Source organism: Oryza sativa, chromosome 4 (assembly GCF_034140825.1).
Source record: "Oryza sativa Japonica Group chromosome 4, ASM3414082v1".
NCBI lineage: Eukaryota > Viridiplantae > Streptophyta > Magnoliopsida > Poales > Poaceae > Oryza > Oryza sativa.
The window spans coordinates 21876924-21900017 of record NC_089038.1 but is presented as its reverse complement, the minus strand read 5'-3'; the positions used below and the strand labels follow the sequence as shown (position 1 = coordinate 21900017).

Genomic DNA, 23094 nt, shown 5'->3' with positions numbered 1-23094 from the left:
TGGGTTTTTCCATGTGGCCTAGCTGAGCTGCCAAGTTTGGCATGAATATTCGATTGATGAGGACCCCGTTATCGGGAGCAAAGGATTTTGCAGGCTTGCAGTTGTTGCATGGTTTCCAAGAATTTGCCTTTGGTACTAGCTCTCTCTTCCTTGGGTTACATACATACTTGTGGGAGGGAGTACGTTCAGATGCGTTCATTTTGCACGATATAGACGGTAGCGTGCAAGAAATCTGGAGAATTTTTTGTGGCAAATAAGCCAGGCAATGACTGGACACACATCCTGTGATCCTGTCTTGGTGTTCGTCTCTTCTTTCTTTTTCTAACTCGTGTCCTGTATAAATGTGTCTGGTTCTCTGCTAATAACCCTGCCACAACAGTCTGATTTATCTCCGGCTAAGCTAACCATACTATCTCTGAGCTGATCCGATTAGGGTCCTTCAGGTGTGCAAATCTTTTCTTTGTTTGTTTGTACTTTACACCAATTGGGTCTGCTAAATGTGTATACTGACTGAAAATCATTTATATATGCCAATGATTCAGCCTGATAGAATATATACATTTTGTTATGCTGGGTGCAGTAATGGCATAGGGTGATGAGTAGGTTTATTGTTAGGGTTCCTAATTCATTTATATTGTATTGTATTCCATGAAAGTATTGCAATTACTGGGCATGTTCCGCTATGCGAACTGTCACAACCGCTGCAGCTACTGCATTTGTAAATGGTTGTCAATTGCAGCTAGTTTGAACTGCTGCAGCCGCTGCATGCTATGGCAGCTTGCACATCCCATTTCGGTAGAATCATCACAAACATAGACTCCCTCCATTACAAAATAAATCAACTTCTAAAGTTTGAATTTGTACTAAAATAAATCAACTCCTACCTTCTTATCTACCGTCAGACCGTAGATCGAGAAATTTTGTTCCTTTAATACCCCTCACCTAACTTCTCTATTAATTAGGGATATTTGGTCCATTATCTTTCTCACTAATTCTACATTGGGAAGCTAGGTTTGACTAACTTCTCTATTAATTAGGGATATTTTGGTCCATTATCTTTCTCACTAATTCTACATTGGGAAGCTAGGGTTTGATTTATTGTAGGATAGAGGGAGTATGTACTAAAAAAATCACATGTTTTCAGAATTCATTTTATCCTTTTAGTTTTGATGCAAAAGATTCATTTTATCTAGCTATGAGATAAAAAATCACATGTTTTTTTATATTAAAAGGACACACATTTATTCGAGTGGGTAGAGTTGTGGTGGCAATGAGCTTGGATCATTTTGGAAAAATGATGCCACCAGATAAATGCGTGTCCTTCAATAGACACCAAAATAAAACACGTGATTTAAAAAAATTAGAGAAAAAACAAAAAAAATACAAATATTATATAAGTTAAGTTCAACTTCCAATTTGAAAATAAAATGATTTTTTGAGAATATGTGATTTTTTTTATTTTAAAAAAACCTTAAAGAACAAGCTAAAAACCGGGTAAGTGAAAAAAAAAAAACTATGGACCAGGGGTTTTGAACCGAATGTGACGGTAGCTGTCCATAGAAGGCTGCGAGCAGCACCAATGTGATGGCAGTTGGTGCTAAATCAGTATACTGTAAAGTCGTGCCACCTCAAATAATACCTTAGTGCCAATGTTAATATTGCTAAAATATTATAGCTCAGATTCATCAAAGTTTGTACTGCGCAAACAATCTATTTTTCAGGTAGATTTTGGTACGATATGTTTTGCAATTAGTTTTTTGAACGGTCAATTTGCCAAAATGTTGGGGAAAATACAAACTAATTGCTCCATTTTTTAACAGGGCCTAGCCGAAACATTCGGCCAGGTAATTTTATTCCATTTTGTTTTCATCCCTAGAAGGATAATCTTTTGCGTACCTTTACTTCACAAATGCAATCCAAAAGGCAATGAAAAATACAGAAAAAAAGGGAAACGTAGAGCACATGCATGTTTGAATCTCATGAAGATGAAGATAAACATTAAGTGTTTCACGTAAAACGAGGTGGTAATAACGTGCGATTAATTGAGTTTTAATTATTATATACTTGAAAAATGGATTAATATGATATTTTAGAGAAACTTTCATATAGAAATTTTTCACACGAAACATATCGTTTAGCATTTTGAAAAAAACGTGCCACAAGTATCCAAAATTTCATTCAAGAGTTGTTGGAGAAACGATCGCAGACATTCACTCCCCTAAATTTTAAATTTAAACTTGACCTACAAAGTAAAAGACAAATATATATAAAACATGGTGATAAAAAGTGCAAATATTGTTCATAGTGGATTTTTTTTTTGTCTTTGATGGTTGGTCGAACTTACACCTCAAATTTACTCTCTGCATTTCATATTATAAGTCGTTTTGACTTTATCCTATTCAAACATATTTAAGTTTAATCAAATTTACAGAAAAATTACCAACAATTTATAATATCAAATTAGTTTCATTACATTGAATATATTTTAATAATATATTTATTTTGTATTGAAAATATTGTTTTATTTTTCTATAAATTTGGTTAAACCTAAAATGGTTTGATTAGGATAAAAATAAAAGCGACTTATAATATGAAACAAAAGGAGGGAGTATATGCATGATTGCATTGATACCTATCGTAATTCATCGCTATTTGCATTTTACTTTAAGAAATAAATTAAAGCAACGTTCACTTCAGGCGTGAAAACAATCTGCCAATTTTCCCAGGTACATTCAGTGAACGAACAGAGAACGATCGACTCCGGCCAGGCCATGTCCACCACCGGCGGCAGCCGTAGGCCACCTCTGCGGTCAGCCTCCGCCGTCGTTGCCGGCACCGAGAGCGGGCAGCACCTGCTCAAGACGGAGGGCTACTCCCGCGTCAGGGACGCGATCCCAAACGGCGGTGAAATCAGAGGCCAATTGTTATACCTTAGCTGACATGTACAGGCACAGAAGATGCGGTCCGCAACCTGCAGGGAATAAGAATGTAATTTAAGCTAGATATCAGATAAAAGAAAGAACATACACCAAACCACAAGGCACAAATAAACTAAAAAACAAAAAGGATGTCAGCCCAAAGAAATAGCAAAGAAACAAAGCTCACCTGAACAGGAGCTGATGGTAAAGGGAACAGCAGCACAACAGCAACAAACGTATCGCACGGACCTGACCGCGACAATAAGCACCTGCGCCAAAAAAAATCGATATGAAGGGACAAAAAAAAAAACATGTAAACGTACAGAGATGCACTTAAGGAAAGACTCAAAAATACAAATGAACCACATGGTTCTGCACGAAAAGAAAACACCACGGGACACACTCTGAATGGTGAAACATGATCCAATAATGAATCAGAACCAGGAATAAAAAAAACAATGATATTTGTCATTAACTAACGACCGTGTGCTTCATCTATGTAATAGCCACCATCTATTTACTGAAAGAAGTATATACTGAAAGAAGAACAACAGAGATAAGCAATGATCCACTGTCAAAAGGGAAACATGAACACGGGGAAAATCGCCTAAAACCTAAAAACTCTGTGACAGTAAGTCCCGTGCAACAAACAGGCCAATACATGGCTACCTGAAATGCACCAAGCCTAATTACAGGATAAAAAGGAAACACACGGCACAGACAGAAAGGAAGGCAGCTAGGCCAGATACAGAAAACCCACCAGCACACGCGTTCACCCCCCAGGGTCCATGATCGAACGAAGAAAGCACAACAGCGGAGAATGGGCTAGAACAGACGACAAGAAAAACAGCGAACGGGCACCAAAAGGCAATGCAAAGGAAATGGTGAAAAAGCAGAAGGGAAAGAGAAGATTGGCAGGCAATGAGCTACTTATACTGGTAAACAAAACAAAAAAATATGTAACATAAAAAACAACATACTCAGAGGCTGTCAATAGGACCCCACAGATGACAGGGCCATCGGTCAGCCACAGCATACGACGTAACACATCAGTGCTCTAACGGAGGCCATCCTCGAGCTCTCCGTGTTCGCCTCGAACGCCGAGCAGTAACACTGCGCCGGACAAAGGGCACATCGGCGGAGCCTGCTACAGCGGCCAACTGCAATTGGCATGGACCACGACTACGTGGGGCCCGAACAGCAGCGGAGCATGATTGGCTATAGCCGTGGGACCGACCACTCGCCGGAACACGCACAGACACCACCAACCACCTCGCAGCCCCGACGACCGGCTGCCATTGACCAGGCATGCTCGAGCTCTCCGTCCCGCCCTCGAACGACGAGTGGTGGTGAGTGCACCTGACACTGGCCGCACTGGCGGGATCCTCCCGCAGCGACGAGACTCGACTGGCATACGCCACAATGGCCCAATCAGAGCATCTTGAGTGGTGTGAGCGGGCACCCTGAACGATTTGTACCATGCTCTGATATGCAGCGACAAGTGAGGAAGAACAACAAGCAAACATCCAACACCAATTAACTGGCCATCCATTACCAGGGAGAAAATGTATAAGGAGGAAGAAATCACACCAGACATGCAGATTCGGCACTGAGATAGAAAGAGCATCGATTCAATACCAAATCAGGGGGGCAAAACAATGGAGCCGCTGATATCGGAGCAAAAATCGCACGGAATGGCGCGGCCAACGACGAAGAGGAAATGCGAGTGCATCCAGAAAATGCCACGCCGTCCCCTTCCCTCTTTACCACGGATGAACCGCCCAAGCTGCCACAGACACACTCAAAGACACGTGCCTTCACATGCACCAATAAACGCAGCCCGTACACATGAAACGCGACCACCGTTTCTGAACAGCGCGAACAAACTAAATTTGCCGCAGCCAGCGTGGACCCCTACCTCTGTGGGGAGGAAATGACCCCATCGACCGTCGTCGTCGTCGCCACCGCCGCCGCCGCATCATGGGGGAGGTAGGCGGGGTAAGCAGGGGGACCGGAGGCAGGCGGGGTGAGAAAGGGATAGCAGGGAGCGGCAGCGGTGGCGCTCGGCGACGGCGATGGCGGTGGCGGAGGTGGAGACGGCTGCACTCGGTGACGGCGGCAGCGGCGGCGGCGGCGGGAGAAGAAGAGGGAGAGGGTGAGATGGCAGGCACTCGGTGGCGGCGCGGGACAAGGAGAGCGGCGGCGGCGCTCTGCGGCGGCAGCGGCGGCGGCAGGAGTGGAGGCGGCGGCGCGAGGGGGCGGAGGCGGCGCTCGGCGACGTGGACAGGGCGAGGGGGTGGACAGGGCGAGGGGGAGGGGGAGGCGGAGGCGGCGCGCGAGGGGGCGGAGGCGGCGCTCGGCGACGTGGACGGGGCGAGGGGGAGGGGGGCGGAGGCGGCGGCGCGAGGGTAGGCGCAGGCGGCGGGAGTGGAGGCGGCGGCGGCGCTCGGCGACGTGGATGGGGCGAGGGGGAGGGGGAGGCGGAGGCGGCGGCGGCACGAGGGTAGGCGCAGGCGGCGGCGGCGCGGGAGGGGGGGCGGGAGAGGGAGAGGCGGCAGCTAGGGCTTTGGGGGGTATGCGTTAGTGGATGCTGTTTTGCGGAAAAGCCCCTCTTCTTCCACATATCACAAAAAAGCCCCTGTCCGCGATTATTCCTCTTCAAACACAGGACGCTAGGGACCTATACATTATTACGAAAAATCGGAGGGCTTTTTCGCATAATTTCCACCCCGTGCGCACCGTAGCTACTGTAGCAAAATCCGACGTGGACGCAACGAGCGAGCGCCCATCCCGCCGTCCTTAATATTCTCCGATTGCTTGCATTTCCTCGATGATACAGTAAAATTGAGGGAAATCGTGAAGGCAGAGGGACTAGAGAATCTGAGCAAAAGTTACCCTTCTATTTTAAAGGACCTAATTGCCAAGCTCGCTGCTGTACTAAACGTAGCTAGCTGAGCTACAGTGGGCCTAAATATGCAACCAGTTTGGGAGTCCTCTAATGTAGCCATGTGTCAACATGTATATATGTATATAGTAGTAATTAAGAAGAGGGAAAATAAATTATTAAATGGAATGATAAAAGAAAACAGGCATTGTAATACAACTCCAACACAAGTACTACACGCGAATGTATTTCAATAGAAATTTATCGAGATCAAGATTTGTCGTCGGTCCCTCTTTGAACATATGCTAGGAGGAGCACTTGTTTGGATGTATGGGGTGTGTGTGTGTGTATACTGCATAGTGATATGTGTATGTGTGCATCTTCTATGGAATCCAAGAAAATGGATAAACATGGTAATTTTTGGTTGGAAGTAGTAAAATTTATCTGCCATGTTTGTTTTAGTGTAAATTTGGAATTTCCTCCAGCATTTTTTTTGTTTATGTGTGCCAGTCTTTGTATGCATCTCTGACAAACATGTTCAGTGATGTGTTTTTGTTTCCACAACAGTTTTTTTTTAAAAAAATAAACACACAGAAAAAACAACAACAAACTGATGAGGCCAACAATATCTGGTCCATCTGAATCAGTTCTTCCCTTCTAGTGGTTGGATCAGTTTTCCCAACTATAATTAACTTACTGTATTATTATACTCATTCTCAGTGAGTTCCCAAGTTTTTGCCCTGACCAAAGGAGGAAGAGGAACCCGTTGTCGGGAGCAAAGGATTGCAGACCTGCAGAGGTTCCCAGATTCCTTGGATTACTTGCAGGCGTGTATCCATGTGAGCTAGGAGTAGACGGTAGCTTGCAAGGAAGCTGGAGATTCAACAACAAATTAAATTAGCTAAGCAATGACCTTTTTTTTTCCTCTCTCTGTTGCTTCCGATATAAATCTGTGTCGATAGATGCCACATCTGCCGACCCTGCAACAGCAGCTAATCCTAGCTGGATCAAACCATCTCCAGCCAAGACAAAATCAACGACATATCTCTGTCTCTGAAGTCTGACCTGATTCGGATGGTCCTTCAGGTGTGTGTAAAATCCTTTCTTTGTTTGAACCTCATATATGCCTATTGAAACTCTGCTAGATTAATTTGCACGGTGACTGATTCGTTGATGCCTCAAAGCTTCATCAAGATGACATATCCATTGTACATTTGCGCTCCATGATTAATTGGCCGCATTTGGTGACTTTGACGCTCAAACTTTTTATTGTATCCCTTCTTCTTCTACTTCTATTTTTGTGTGTTATGCATTATTTGTACTCCATGAAGTTCCGCGCGAGAAGTCTTTCTGTCTTTCAGTAGAATCATTGCAAAAGCAAATTAAAAGGATATGCAGCTTGATCTATTTTTGAAAAAATGGATGGATAATTTGACAATTTGCTTCTTCTTTTTTTACACCTAACCAGACATTCAGTTTTGTCTCTCACACTTACTTCCATTGTCCATCCGTTCGATATTCATCTATATACCCAGGTAATTCGTAATTCGGATAAAATCCCAGGCTGACCCAGCATAATTTAGGTCGCATTCATAGTAACAACATTTTAAAAAACATCATCTGCAACCATTGATTAATAGTTCTTTTAGTTAATGGGAATCTCGGCCTTTACTTCAATTTACAACCACTTATTACATAATTTGCAGCCCATAATTAAGACTACCAATGTATAAAATCCATAAGATAACAAAGAATCACAAACACTTCAACATACAGAGAGGAATAACATAGTCATAAGGAAATACTATTGCTAAATCTCCATCCATATATAGTTGCTCATAAATCTACACAACCATTGATTAATTACGTCCATAATAGAACGAGTTTTTAGTTCTATACCTCATGCCACAGCCCACCTAGACCAATACTTGGATCCAACAGTGACTCTCCATATTGCCTCGTTGATTAGGACCAAATACTAGACTGAATAGACAATGTTTGGCACCATATACCAATGAGGCATAAATATGTACTCCCTCCATTGCATATTGTAAGTCGTTTGACTTTTTTTTCTTAGTCAAAGTTCATTAAGTTTAACTAAGTTTATAGGAAAATATATTTAATACAAAATAAACATATTGTCAAAATATATTTAATGCTAAATTTAATAAAACTAATTTGGTGCTATAAATGTTACTATTGTTTTCTAAAAGTTTTGACTAAGAAAAAAGTCAAACGACTCATAATGTGAAACGGATCGAGGGAGTAATCTATATAATTAAGCGTGTCACCCTTACTAATTGCTTAATTCCGCACACATATGCAGCCTTGAACAGCAAGAATTGTGGCCCTCGTGATCATAAATAATCAAGCGTAATCTCCATAGCTATGCCAACCTCCACTGGCAGCCGCAAACCGGTGCGGTCTGCCTCCACCATCATAGCCGGCACGGAGAGCGGCCAGCACCTTCTCAAGATCGACGGCTACTCCCACACCAAGGACAAGCTCCCGACCCCCGGCAGCAACGTCAAGTCCCGATCTTTCCGCGTCGGAGGCCATAGTTGGCACATCAGCTACTATCCCAGCGGCAACGACTCGGACAAAGCTAACTGCATCTCCATCTTCCTCAACCTCGACGACGATGTAGACGTGAAAGCTCAGTTCAAGTTTAGCTTGCTCGACCGTGCCGGGAGGCAACCCGCACGCCTTCAAAAGCAGCGGGTGGGGGTTTGTGAGTTTCATCCGGAGGGACGTGCTGGAGAAATCGGAGTATCTCCGGGACGACTGCCTCACGATCGTGTGCGACCTCACCGTCTTCATGGAGCTGCAGACGGAGGACATCGACGTAGACACCGCAACGCCGCCGCCGCCGCCGCCGCCTACGGTGGTGGTCCCACCGTCGGACCTGCACCGGCACCTCGGAGGCCTCCTCGCCACCGGGGAGGGCGCCGACGTGACGTTCGAGGTCAGCGGGAAGACGTTCGCGGCACACAGGCTGGTGCTCGCGGCCCGGTCTCCGGTGTTCCGTGCAGAGCTTTTTGGGCCAAGCAAGGAGCTGGGTGCCACGACCGGCGGCGCGGTGGATCACACCGCCATACGCATCGACGACATGGAGGCGCGGGACTTCGAGGCTCTGCTCCGCTACATGTACACCGACTCGCTGCCGGAGCCAGAGACGACGAAAGGAGGAGGGGACGCGGCGGCGATGCTCCCGGACCTGGTCGCGGCGGCGAGCAGGTACAAGATGGAGAGGCTGAGGCTGGTGTGCGAGCACAAACTGTGCGAGTACGTGAACGGGAGAACGGTTGTTTCCATGCTTGCATTCGCCCGGGAGCACCATTGCGATGGCCTCAAGGAGAAGTGCTTGCGTTTCCTCGACGATCCAGTGAAAGTGAGAGAGATCGTGAAGGCTCGATAATCTGAGCAAAAGTTACACTTCTATTTTGACGGATCTGATTGCCAAGCTTGCTGCAGTACCATCATCGCAAACTTAGCTCCAGTGGCCTAAATGTGTAACTAGTTCGCGAGTCCTCTAATTAATTAATGTAGCCATGTGTCAACATACTATGTATATATAGTAGTAGTAAGTAAGAAGAGGGGAAAAAAACTATTAAATGGAGTGATAAAAGAAACAAGCATTGTAGTACAGGTCCAGCAAAGTCTTCACGCGAAAGTGTTTTCAACAGATGGTTCCTCTTTAAACATATGTTAAGAGGATCATCTATAGGTGTGTATGGTGTGCATGCAAAAAAAAAAAAGACCAAACAAAATAAATACTACCTCCGTTTTTTAATAGATGACGCCGTTGATTTTTTCTCACATGTTTGACCATTCGTCTTATTCAAAATTTTTATGTAAATGTATAAGATATAAATCACACTTAAAGTACTATGAGTGATAAAACAACTTATAACAAAATAAATTATAATTAAGTAAATTTTTTTGAATAAGACGAATTGTCGGTGACATGGGACCGGAAGTATCATGACTAGAGGTTTGGGCAGGAGCAATCACCCACGTGGCCTGACCCCCTCGGGGGGGGGGGGGTCGGGCCCGAGGGTGATGAGGCCGCCCCTCTCTTTGTCTCCCCGAGGGATCGGACCACTCCCGTTTCGGCCCCGAGGGCCGAGGCGCCCCAACCCCTTGTGGGTTTTGCGCCGTGTGTATAGGTTAGGTGAGCACGACGGGGCTCACCTAACCGCATTTATTGCGGTTTGAACGAGCGCGTCACGCCGCATGTAACGCAGTACAGCGCGCTCGTTTATCCGGTCTGTGACCAGTCACAGACCGGTCAGATCGTGGGTTAGGTGGCAACAGGCGGTCTGACACACGCCTCGCCCCATCCCGTCAGGATAAGAGCCTCCAGGCACTTGTCCCTAGCCGGAGCCAGCGTGCTAGCTCCTGGAGATGACACGTTGGTCCCGGTCAGATATATGCCAGGCTTCATCCCAACCGTTGCAAGCAAGACATTGTATGAAGAAGGGCGAACATGCAGATTGATAAACTGACACGTGGTGGACAAGAATGACCGATTTGTGACCGGTCTGACACTGGTCATGTCGTCGGCAGACAGCCATGTTCCCACGTCGCTCCTGCTTCCGGCGGAAGTGGAGGTAGGTATGGGCCGTCCCATCAGAAGGTCATTCGGACGGCAACCATTACAAATCTCCGCCCATTTATGAAGGAAAGGCGGGCCAAGTTTTAGTGAAAAAGGGGATGGGTCCCCCACCAAAAAGAGAGATAGGTAGAGGTGGTGCATGTGGTATCCCCTTGAGATATAAAAGGAGGACCTTGCCCACTGAGGGGAAAAGAAGAAAAGGAGGGGAGAGGATCTGGAGAGTAGATCCCAGGAGAGGAAAAGAAAAGGAGGGGAGAGGATCTGGAGAGTAGATCCCAGGAGAGGAAAAGAAAGGGAGAAGAGGGTTTCTAGAGTAAGGGCTCTCTGGCTTTCCAGCTCTTTGTAGCTTCTTCATATACAGATCCACCAGAACACAGGAGTAGGGTATTACGCTTCTCAGCGGCCCGAACCTGTATACATCGCCCGTGTCTTGTGTTTTTTCCATTCTCGCGAACTTTCCACAGACTAGGAGCTTAGAATCTCACCCAGGGCCCCCGGCCGAACCGGCAAAGGGGGGCCTGCGCGGTCTCCCGGTGAGGAGCCCCACGCTCCGTCATCTGGCGCGCCAGGTAGGGGCTTCTGTGTGTGTTTTTCTAAGCTCTCGCATTCTTTCGTGTGCGCCAAGCTTTTCCTGTTCAGCCCAATGGCCGAACAAGCAAAGGCGCACAACCTCTCTCCGAGTGTTAGCGGTGATGACGGGGAGCCGAACCCACGCCGTCGAGCTCGTACTCCACCGCCCCCTCCACGCCAAAGTCCTAGGCGGGAGGAGGCGCTCGAGAGGGTCGAAGGATCCGCGACTTCGACATCCACGGGTGATGGAGAAGGGCGCCGAGATGGGGAGCGTCGCCTCCTCGTCTACGGCGACGGCAGCACGCCCCAGGGCGCGCTCCAAGCTGCGGGCGCGCTCCTACGTCACCCGCCCGTCGTCCCTGACCCGGAGTCTCCAGCCCAACGTTGGCTGGACGACGTGGCCAACTTGGTCATGACGGCACGGCAGCGCCTAGGTGCTGGTGGGCGGTCCTCCGCCACCAAGACCTCTGGCGCTGCTACCACCGGCTCCGTGTCGTCAAGGCGGAGGGCGCGGCGAGCGGCGGCTGTTGCTCGCCATTCGGCCGCCACTCCTTCGTCAGCGCCTCCGACCCGGGAAGATCTGCGTGGGGGGCCGGATGCCCGCATCAGTATCGAGCGCCGGCGTAATGGCCGACGTGCTGCCCACGCAACGGAGGGCGCCTCCTCGTCCGGAGTGTCACCTCAACACGGACGCGGGGATCAGCCCTCCGTGCCCCCGGTTGGTGGTGTCGGCTGTAGAGCCTTTGTGGCGAGCCTTCGGAACGTCCGTTGGCCCCCAAGGTTCCGGCCCACCATCGCCGAAAAATATGACGGGAGCGTCAACCCCGCCGAGTTTCTCCAGGTCTACACGACCGGGATCGAGGCCGCCGGGGGTGACGACAGGGTCATGGCGAATTTCTTTCCCATGGCTCTGAAGGGACAGGCGCGGGGTTGGCTAATGAACTTGCCACCCGCGTCAGTCCACTCTTGGGAGGATCTGTGCCAACAGTTCACCATGAACTTTCAAGGCACATATCCGCGCCCAGGTGAAGAAGCGGACTTACATGCAGTCCAGCGAAGGGATGATGAGTCACTTCGCTCATACATTCAGCGGTTCTGTCAAGTCCGCAACACCATACCATGCATCCCTGCACACGCGGTGATCTACGCGTTCAGGGGGGGTGTGCGGCACAACCGCATGCTCGAAAAGATCGCCTCCAAAGAGCCCCAGACTACCGCGGAGCTTTTTCAGCTCGCGGACTGAGTGGCTCGTAAGGAGGAGTCCTGGACATGGAACCCCTCCGGTTCCGGTGTGGCAGCTTCGGCCGCCCCCGGATCCGCTGCTCGAACAGGGCGGCGTGACAGGAGGAGGAAGAAAAGGTCAACCCATTCCGACGACGAGGGTCATGTCCTCGCCGTCGAGGGTGCTTCGCGGGCCACCCGAAAGGGGAGGCCTGCGAGCGACAAAAAGAAGGAGGCCAGCGCTCCCAGCAGGGAGCGCCCAACCGGCAAGTGGTGCACCGTCCACAACACCTCCCTTCACGACCTCGCGGACTGCCGCGCAGTCAAAAGTTTGGCTGAGCGGACGAGGAAGTGGGAGGAGGAGAGGAGGCAGGAGCGCCGAGAGGGCAAGTCCCCGGCGGTTCCTTCCGGCAATCGGCGAAGTGAGGCTAAGCAGAAGGCCCCCGCCGAGGACATCGATGACGGCGATGATGACCTAGGTTTCCAAGAGCCTGGGGCCACCATTGCCACTGTCGATGGGGGAGCGTGTGCTCACGTTTCTCGCCGGAGCCTCAAGGCCATGAAGCGAGAGCTTCTGGCCGCGGCCCCTGCTCATGAGGCGACGCGCCGGGCGCGGTGGTCGGAGTTTGCCCTCACCTTCGACCAGACTGACCACCCACCGTGCGTTGCCCGGGGAGGACAGATCGCAATGGTGGTTTCCCCCACTGTTTGCAACGTGAAGCTAGGGCGTGTCCTCATTGATGGGGGAGCAGCCCTCAACATCCTTTCCCCCGCAGCCTTTGACGCCATCAAGGCCCCGGGGATGGTGCTCCGGCCGTCCCAGCCGATTATCGGTGTGACGCCGGGGCACACATGGCCGTTAGGTCATATCGACCTACCGGTCACCTTCGGTGGATCCGCCAACTTCCGCACGGAGCGGGTAAACTTCGATGTGGCGGACCTAAGTCTGCCCTACAACGCGGTCCTAGGGAGGCCCGCGTTGGTGAAGTTCATGCCGGCGGTCCATTACGCCTACCTCCAGATGAAGATGCCGGGCCCCGGTGGCCCCATCTCTGTCCATGGCGACCTCAAAGTCGCGCTTGCTTGTATGGAGCAGCGCGCGGGCCACCTCGCCGCTGCGTCCAAGCCCGAGGGTGGCGACGAGAGGCTTGGCACCTCCGTCCCCGCCGCCCCGAGGCAGCGGATGATCACATGCGACGAGGTCCCGGTCAAGGAGGTTGCCCTGGGCGACGGCCCGTCCAAGACCACACGAATCGGTGGTCTTCTGGATGGCAAATAGGAAGACGCGCTCGTCTCCTTCCTGCAGGCAAACGCTGACGTCTTCGCATGGAGACCGGCGGATATGCCCGGGGTCCCCAGGGAGGTGATTGAGCACCGTCTCGCCGTGCGGCCGGGCGCAAAGCCGGTCCGGCAGAAAGTGCGGCGGCAGGCCCCGGAACGTCAAGCTTTCATCCGCGAGGAGGTGGCGCGACTTCTGGAGGCCGGATTCATCCGCGAGGTCATCCATCCGGAGTGGCTGGCGAACCCGGTGGTCGTTCCCAAGGCGAACGGCAAGCTTCAGATGTGCATCGACTACACCGACCTTAACAAGGCATGTCCTAAGGACCCTTACCCCCTGCCTCGCATAGATCAGATTGTCGACTCCACAGCGGGGTGCGACCTTTTGTGTTTTCTAGATGCATACTCTGGTTACCATCAGATTCGCATGGCTAGGGAGGATGAGGAAAAAACTGCGTTCATTACCCCCATAGCAACTTATTGTTATACGACAATGCCCTTCGGGTTAAAGAATGCAGGTCCTACTTTTCAACGTACTACTCGAATTTCTTTGGGTAGCCAAATAGGACGTAATGTTGAGGCTTATGTCGATGACTTGGTTGTGAAGACGCGCGACCGAGAAACTTTACTTTCAGATCTGGCGGAAACTTTCGAGAGTCTCCGCTCCGCCCGCATAAAGCTGAACCCCGATAAGTGCGTGTTCGGTGTACCTGCGGGCAAGCTTCTCGGGTTCTTGGTCTCTGCCCGAGGCATTGAGGCCAACCCCGAGAAGATACAAGCTATAGAACGGATGCGCCCCCCCCAGCAAGCTTAGGGATGTGCAATGCGTCACCGGTTGCATGGCCGCCCTAAATCGGTTCATATCGAGGCTGGGAGAGAAGGCGCTACCCTTATTTAAGCTCCTCAAACGCTCCGGGCCGTTCACTTGGACGGAGGAAGCTGAACGTGCCCTCACTCAGCTGAAGGCGTATCTCAGCTCTCCCCCAGTTCTGATCGCCCCGGAGCCAGATGAACCCTTGCTACTCTACTTAGCGGCGACCCCGCAAGTAGTTAGTGCGGCGTTGGTTGTGGAGCGCGATGAGGACAATCCTCATTCCGCGCATCCCCACCCTGTGCTGGCTTGGCCCGGGAGAGAGCAGGGAGGAGAGGCCCCCGAGCCAAACGGTGGCCCAAGGCCCCCGACGACCGGAGCTGGCCCTCTGCCCGCTTGTCAGACGGTGCCAGGTGCCCCCGACCCCCAGGATGGCCCGGGGGCCACTGCGGGAAGGCCGCACCTATCGCCCTCTGACCCCGAGGTTAACCCTGTGCCGACTCGACCCGGGAGAGAGCAGGGAGAAGAGGCCCCCGAGCCGAACGGTGGCCTAAGGCTCCCGACGACCGGAGTTGGCCCTTTGCCCGCTTGTCCGACGACGCCAGGAGCCCCCGACCCCCAGGACGGCCCTGAGGCCACTGTGGGAAGGCCGCACCTGTCGTCCTCCGACCCCGAGGTCGTCGGCACAGAAGACAAGTGCGCCCCGCGAGGCCGCTTGGACAAAGAGCGCCCCAGGGATGCGGCCCCTGGCGAAGAGGATCGGCCCCACCGAAAGGTGCAGCGGCCCGTCTACTTTGTTAGTGAGGCCCTCCGGGACGCCAAGACCCGATACCCTCAGGCCCAGAAGATGCTTTACGCTATTCTGATGGCTTCGAGGAAACTGCGACATTATTTCCAGGCGCATCGGGTCACGGTGGTTACGTCTTACCCCCTCGCCCAAATCTTGCATAATCGAGAGGGTACAGGACGGGTGGTGAAATGGGCAATTGAACTTTCTGAGTTCGATTTGCACTTTGAACCACATCACGCTATCAAGAGCCAGGCCCTCGCCGATTTTGTGGCAGAGTGGACCCCGGCTCCCGAGCCCGTCTCAGTCCCCGAGGCCAGCTCGGGCCCCTCGCAGCTGCCTCACACCGCCCACTGGGTGATGCAGTTCGACGGCTCCCTGTCTCTTCAGGGCGCCGGTGCGGGGGTCACGTTGACCTCGCCGAGCGGAGACATCCTCAGATACCTGGTTCGCCTCGATTTTCGGGCAACCAATAATATGGCAGAGTACGAGGGACTCCTTGCGGGACTCAGGGTGGCAGCTGGACTGGGGATCCGCCGCCTCCTGGTGTTAGGCGACTCCCAGCTGGTTGTTAACCAGGTCTGTAAGGAATACCGGTGCTCTGACCCGCAGATGGATGCTTACGTACGCCAAGTACGGCGTATGGAGCGCCATTTCGACGGGATAGAGCTTCGGCACGTGCCCAGACGGGATAACGCGATTGCCGATGAACTCTCACGGCTCGCTTCCTCGCGAGCCTAGACCCCACCGGGCGCCTTTGAAGAAAGGCTTGCCCAGCCGTCGGCGCGACCTGACCCCTTAGGGGAGACGGACGCGCCTGACCGGCCCCCGAGGCCCGTCAGAGTCCAGGCCTCGGGACCCGAGGGGAGCGCTCCCAGCTCCCTTAGATTGATTGCTTGGATCGCTGAGATCCAAGCATACCTCACAGATAAGACTCTACCCGAGGACCGCGAAGGGAGTGAACGCGTCCAGCGCATCTCCAAACGCTACGTGCTGATAGAAGGGACCCTCTATCGGCGCGCGGCTAACGGAATCCTCCTGAAGTGCATTCCTCGGGAACAAGGCATCGAGCTTCTTGCTGATATCCATGAAGGCGAATGCGGAGCCCACTCCGCCTCGCGCACCTTGGTTGGCAAAGCCTTTCGTCAAGGTTTCTATTGGCCGACAGCTCTCAATGATGCGGTCGACCTGGTCCGGCGATGCAGAGCGTGTCAATTCCACGCCAAGCAAATCCATCAGCCGGCCCAGGCCCTGCAGATCATACCACTTTCATGGCCATTTGCTGTCTGGGGGCTCGATATCCTGGGACCGTTTAGGCGGGCCCCGGGCGGGTTTGAGTATCTGTATGTCGCGATCGACAAGTTCACTAAGTGGCCCGAGGCTTATCCGGTCGTCAAGATCGATAAGCACTCCGCACTTAAGTTCATTAAGGGCATTACAGCCCGGTTTGGGGTGCCTAACCGTATTATTACGGATAATGGCACCCAATTCATTAGTGAACTTTTCGGCGATTACTGCGAAGACATGGGCATCAAGCTCTGCTTCGCCTCCCCCGCCCACCCCAGAAGCAATGGCCAAGTGGAGCGCGCCAATGCGGAAATCCTCAGAGGCCTTAAAACCAAGACCTTCAACATCCTCAAGAAGCACGGCGATTCATGGATCGAGGAGTTGCCAGCGGTGCTCTGGGCGAACCGAACCACACCAAGCCGAGCAACCGGGGAAACGCCTTTCTTCCTCGTCTACGGCGCGGAAGCGGTTCTCCCATCCGAGCTCACCCTGAGGTCCCCTCGGGCCACCATGTACTGCGAGGCTGATCAAGATCAGCTTCGCAGAGATGACCTCGACTACTTGGAGGAGCGAAGGCGGCGCGCGGCCCTCCGAGCCGCACGCTACCAGCAGAGCCTGCGGCGCTACCATCAGCGCCACGTCCGGGCCCGATCACTCTGCGTCGACGACCTCGTCCTACGCTGCGTCCAAACGTGTGCTGGATTGAGCAAGCTCTCACCAATGTGGGAGGGTCCGTATCGAGTGATCGGCGTCCCCCGGCCGGGCTCCGTTCGGCTGGCCACGGGTGACGGCATAGAGCTGCCTAACCCATGGAACATTGAGCACCTTCGTCGCTTCTACCCCTAATGGGGTTCGGGTGTCAGGTTTTGGGCTCGGGCCAACCCCGCACCCCCCTCGGTCGTGTAGGGTTGGCCGGGGGCTACCATGCATACATTCATCTTTTTCTCTTCCGTATTTCAATAAAAGCATTTTCGATTTCCTAAAGGCTGTGTCTGTGCTGTTGTTTTCTTTTGAAGAATCTTGACTTGAAATAGGTCACTCGTGCTCGATCCTGCCCTCGGGGGCTCGGGCCGGCTAAAATCGCCAAAAGGGGCCCAGAACCGAGCCGTGCCCCGGGGCGTGGTGAACTCCGGGGGGGAATCGGCAAAAACCCACAATCGGGTCACCCATAACCCTCGGTCACCACGCTCCCGGCCTGGCCAGTCTCGACATGTGGATCTCCCCAGGCACCAGCCCCGATCCGAGCCATTTGAGGACTGGGACCTGGGCACGAGCCCTTGTTCAAGTTAAGACCCAAAAGGACCACGGCACAGATCATCCTCGTTCTCATACACACAGCAAAATGAAATTGACACAGAAATTTCTTTATTTTGGTTGCAGATTAAGTTAATCTATACAAAAAGGAGGCCTGAAGGCCTCGGAAGAAAGAAAAGAGGAGAAAACTATTTAAAGATTAGCGGGGGCCTGGGGGCTCACTCCGATGCACCCGGGTCGCCAGCCTCGTCACCACTGTCGCCCACTCCGCCGTCATCGTCCTCCTCGTCGGAGTTGAGGGCGAACGCGAGCCGAGGGGCCGAACCCTCGAAGCTGTGGACGATATGGTTGGCGGCGTCCCGGACCTGCGCGCGCGCGCCGTCCTCGGTCCCGGGAGGGAACTCGTCCAGCGCCGTCCATGGGGAGAAGTCGGGGTCCCTGGCCTGGTAACTCGCCAGTACGAGCTCCACCGCTCCTCGGGCGAGGTCCCTCGAGGATGACTTAATCGTCCCCTCGAGCTCCTCGGGGAGCCGCTGGAGAGTCCCGGCCATCTCCGAGAGGCGCTGGGCGAGGCCCCCCTGGTTGGCGGCGTACTTCACAGTCCGCCCACCCCAGAGACCCGCTTGCCGCCCGGCGCGGTCTAAACGGGACACGGCGTCGCGAAGCATGCTGGGCCCTATCTCGCCTGCCAGGCGAAGGGCCTCGACCTCCCCGGTGGACGAATTCAGCACGCCCTGCAGATCCGCGATGGTGTGTTCGGCAGCTGCGAGGCGGGCGGCTAAGTCGCTGTCGCCCGTGGCCGCCCCGCCGCTACGCGCCCTTGCATCCAGCTCCCTTGCCTGCGCCTCGAGTTCAGCGGCCCGCTGGTTCAGTGCGGCCCTCTCGGCGCGGGCACCTTCCAGATTGCGACGCGCTTGTTCCTCTTGCGCAGCTTCGCGGAGGGACGCGCTCTCCGCTAGCCTTTGCGCTGCGGCCTCGGCCTCCTCGAGGGCTCGCTCCCGCTCGGTGAGCGTATCCTCGCGGAGGCGGAGTGCGGACTCTTCTTCGGCACAGGCGGCTTCGTGCGCCGCCAGTGTGACCTCCCGAATAGCAACGGCGGCCTCGCGGTCCGCCAGGTCCCTCTCCACAACGCAGGCACGCTCTTCCAGCGCCATGGCACGGGCCTCAAGGGCTTCTTCGCGCCGCCGGGATGCCACCTCGGTCTCCGCCGCCCGCCGTTCTCGGGCAGCGGCAGCGTCAAGGACCCCCCGGGCGGCGTCGAGCTTCTTCCCTAGCTCTGCCTCCCAGCTCCCGTATTGAAGACGGAGGTCGTCCTGCGCCTCGTTCATCACGGTAGTGGCGATGAGGGCAGCCCCCCGCTCCTCCTCCACCTCCCTGGCGATCTCCCCCAGCACCTTCCGACGGGCTTCGAGCTCTGAGGCGTGCCGGCGGTGTGCCTTGCGGCCCACCTCCACCATGGCCTCCACTGAGCGTCGCCCCTCTTCGACACGCGCCCATGCGGCGTCGAGCTCCGCCCGCTCTGCTTGCAGGGCCTCCATCTGGGCACTTAACCCGTCCAACACTGTGGTGTTTGCGACAGCCAAGGCCTGCAGAAGGGGCTCTGCGCTCAGTGGGGCAGCGGAAGGCGTTGGGGAGAGCCGCCTCAGTGAGGATGCCGCGCGGCTCGGCCCGCCGATGGACGTTCCGGGCTCGGGGACGTCCCCCGGACCTGGCTTGTCCTGAGTGTCGCCCGAGGGAGTGGGCCCAAGCGATGCGCCCGCGGCCTCATCGCGAGCTGCCCCGGAAGTCGTCGTCGCCTCGGCCTGGCGAAGTCTGGCCTCCTCTCGAGCGGCTTCTTCAGCTTGGCGAGCTTGGACGGCCACCTGGGCAGCTTCCTCGGCTTCCCGAAGGCGATCCGCGGCTTCTTGCCGGTCAGTTTCGCGGGTTGCCTCGGAGGATGTCGTCGCCTCGGCCTGGCGGAGTCTGGCCTCCTCCCGAGCGGCTTCCTCAGCCTGGCGAGCCCGGGCGGCCTCCCGGGCGGCCTCCTCGGCTTCCCGTAGGCGATCCGCGGCTTCTCGCCGGTCAGATTCCCGCCTCCGGGCCTCCGTGGTCGCTGCATTCTCGGCCTCAGATTGGCCGGACTTGGATTGGCAAGAAGGACGCGACGGGATCTCACTGAAGCAGAAGAAAAGCCAGAAGACAAACAAGATGGGTGAATGAAAACTCGTGTTGGGAGAATGAATACAGCCACAATGGGCGTGGGACGAACCTGCGAGGGGGTCGGTTAAACGACCACCTTGGAGGGGAAATAAGGTTTCCCCGGGATGGTTCTGTCCCCCCCATCTTGCGGAGCCGCTTCTTCTTCCGCTCCCCCTCGGGCTGCGGCGTCGGCGCGGCCCCCTCCGGGCGCCTGCTGCTGACACGCGCCACCCCGCCCCCTCGGGGAGGAGATGGGGAGGAGGTACCCTCTTGTTTCCTCTTCCCTCGGGCGTCGGCAGGGCGGCAGCCCCCCGAGCCCCCATCACGGGGCCCGGAAGCACGACCCCCTCCTGGGGTAGATTGATCTCCCTTGCGACTCCCGCTCGCACCATCAAGGCCCTTAGGAGCTCGCTCCTCTGAGGCCCCGACCGCCATCATGATGGTCAGGATGTTGGCGCGATCTGGATCGCTGCAGAGGGGGAGGACTCCTTGGGGGATGAGGGATGCCTCCACGGAGCTGAGATTCAGCACCCGTTGGATCATTACCTTGAAGTCTTCAGGGACCCAGTCCCATTTGACCCCCCGGTGGGTCCCCATACAGTCCTCGGACCCGGTGTACTCCCAGGCGCCCCGGGCGCGCCGCTGGAGTGGCGCGATCCGGCGACGAAGGTAGTCGCCGTACACCATGGCCCCTGTGAGCCCCTGGGATCGCAGGCCCGCCAGGCGGTTGAGGACGGCGTCATAGCCATCTCCCAGATCTACCGGCGCCCGCCAGCTGGAGGCCTGCGCCGGGGGCTGGCTCGGAAGTCGGAGGCGCGCTTCGTCGGCGAGGGGGGTGTAGAACCAGTCGCTCTTCCAGTCATCCCACTTCTTGCGGAGGACGCAGGGAATGTAGCGGTTCAGCACCGGCCCCCGCGGCTGGAAGTAGCAGCCACCAACCACCGACGGCGGCGACACCGGCTGTACGGTGAAGAACCACCGGAACAGCCGAAGGGATGGGCGCACCCCGATGAACATCTCGCACAGGTGCGCGAAGATGGCCAATGTCATTACCGCGTTGGGGTGAGGTGCGCCATCTGGAGATCGTAAAACTCCAGAACATCCATGAAGAAAGAAGAAAATGGCGGAACCAGCCCTGCCATTGCAAAAGGGAGGAAGAAGACGGACCGCCCCGGGTAACGTGGCGCCGGGCGTCCCTCGCCCAGCGTGACTATCTCCCGGCCGGTGGCAGATTCCGGCATGAAGCGGCGCGGCAGCCCGGCCTGCCTCTCGCTCACGATGCGGGAAGGCGGCAGCACGCTACCATCGAGCGGAGCGGAGCCCCGTGCCATGACGCCGGAAGAAGAAATGTTTGAGAGCGAGCGCGTGTGGCGAGGGTAGGGCACAGGAAACAAGGAGTTAGGGCGCAAGCGGCGAAGACAAGGGGAATAATGGCGAGAGGAAGGAAGCAAATCTCTTCCTCGGTGTCTTTATACCCTTGCCAACGCTGTGCCCGGCTCCTCGCTTCTCGCGCCCACTATCTCGCTCCCTCGTTTCTCGCGCCCACGCTTCCACTAATCCCATTTGCCCGCTTGCGGCGCATGAGGTGGATATGCGGCTGTGGCAGTCGAGATGGAATATATTGTGCGCGCGTTAATTGCACTCGCTGACCGAAGCAACATCACCATATCTCCAGGCAAAACGAACCGGCTCGTCCCGATTCATGTGCTACTCGAGTAATGTGGCAGCCTTGAAGAGGCCGCTCATTATTGACAGTCGAGTTACCATTGCCGATATGTATGATTTGCGACCGTTGGGTTTCTGCCCAACTGTAGAGACCAGCCCCACTTGTCACCAGGCTTAAGTAAGTGGCGTCACGCCCGACCGCTTCCCTCGAGGAGGGCGATCGCCCTGGCATAACGCCGGGGGCTACTGTCGGTGACATGGGACCGGGAGTATCATGACTAGAGGTTTGGGCAGGAGCAATCACCCACGTGGCCTGACCCCCTCGGGGGGGGTCGGGCCCGAGGGTGATGAGGCCGCCCCTCTCTTTGTCTCCCCGAGGGATCGGACCACTCCCGTTTCGGCCCCGAGGGCCGAGGCGCCCCGACCCCTTGTGGGTTTTGCGCCGCGTGTATAGGTTAGGTGAGCACGGCGGGGCTCACCTAACCGCATTTATTGCGGTTTGAACGAGCGCGTCACGCCGCATGTAACGCAGTACAGCGCGCTCGTTTATCCGGTCTGTGACCAGTCACAGACCGGTCAGATCGTGGGTTAGGTGGCAACAGGCGGTCTGACACACGCCTCGCCCCATCCCGTCAGGATAAGAGCCTCCAGGCACTTGTCCCTAGCCGGAGCCAGCGTGCTAGCTCCTGGAGATGACACGTTGGTCCCGGTCAGATATATGCCAGGCTTCATCCCAACCGTTGCAAGCAAGACATTGTATGAAGAAGGGCGAACATGCAGATTGATAAACTGACACGTGGTGGACAAGAATGACCGATTTGTGACCGGTCTGACACTGGTCATGTCGTCGGCAGACAGCCATGTTCCCACGTCGCTCCTGCTTCCGGCGGAAGTGGAGGTAGGTATGGGCCGTCCCATCAGAAGGTCATTCGGACGGCAACCATTACAAATCTCCGCCCATTTATGAAGGAAAGGCGGGCCAAGTTTTAGTGAAAAAGGGGATGGGTCCCCCACCAAAAAGAGAGATAGGTAGAGGTGGTGCATGTGGTATCCCCTTGAGATATAAAAGGAGGACCTTGCCCACTGAGGGGAAAAGAAGAAAAGGAGGGGAGAGGATCTGGAGAGTAGATCCCAGGAGAGGAAAAGAAAAGGATGGGAGAGGATCTGGAGAGTAGATCCCAGGAGAGGAAAAGAAAGGGAGAAGAGGGTTTCTAGAGTAAGGGCTCTCTGGCTTTCCAGCTCTTTGTAGCTTCTTCATATACAGATCCACCAGAACACAGGAGTAGGGTATTACGCTTCTCAGCGGCCCGAACCTGTATACATCGCCCGTGTCTTGTGTTTTTTCCATTCTCGCGAACTTTCCACAGACTAGGAGCTTAGAATCTCACCCAGGGCCCCCGGCCGAACCGGCAAAGGGAGGCCTGCGCGGTCTCCCGGTGAGGAGCCCCACGCTCCGTCACGAATGGTCAAACATGTGAGAAGAAGTTAACGGCATCATCTATTAAAAAACAGAGAGGGAGTATTATATAGCTGGAAGTAGTAAAATATATCTGGCATGTGTTTTTCTTTTCAAAATAATTTAAAAAAAGGCACTACAAAACAACAACAAAACTGAGGTCAACC

At 54.2% G+C, this 23094-nt stretch overlaps 1 protein-coding gene across 1 annotated transcript; it reads left to right on the top strand.

Annotated features, from left to right (window-relative positions):
• Positions 1-6768: 6768 nt before the first annotated feature.
• LOC9268219 (BTB/POZ and MATH domain-containing protein 1) lies at positions 6769-9404 on the top strand. Its single transcript, XM_066310094.1, is given in 4 exon segments — positions 6769-6888; positions 8129-8489; positions 8491-9213; positions 9215-9404. Coding segments are annotated over 3 exon segments (1104 nt in total). The 5' UTR covers positions 6769-6888; positions 8129-8190; the 3' UTR covers positions 9297-9404.
• The last annotated feature ends 13690 nt before the right edge of the window (positions 9405-23094 follow it).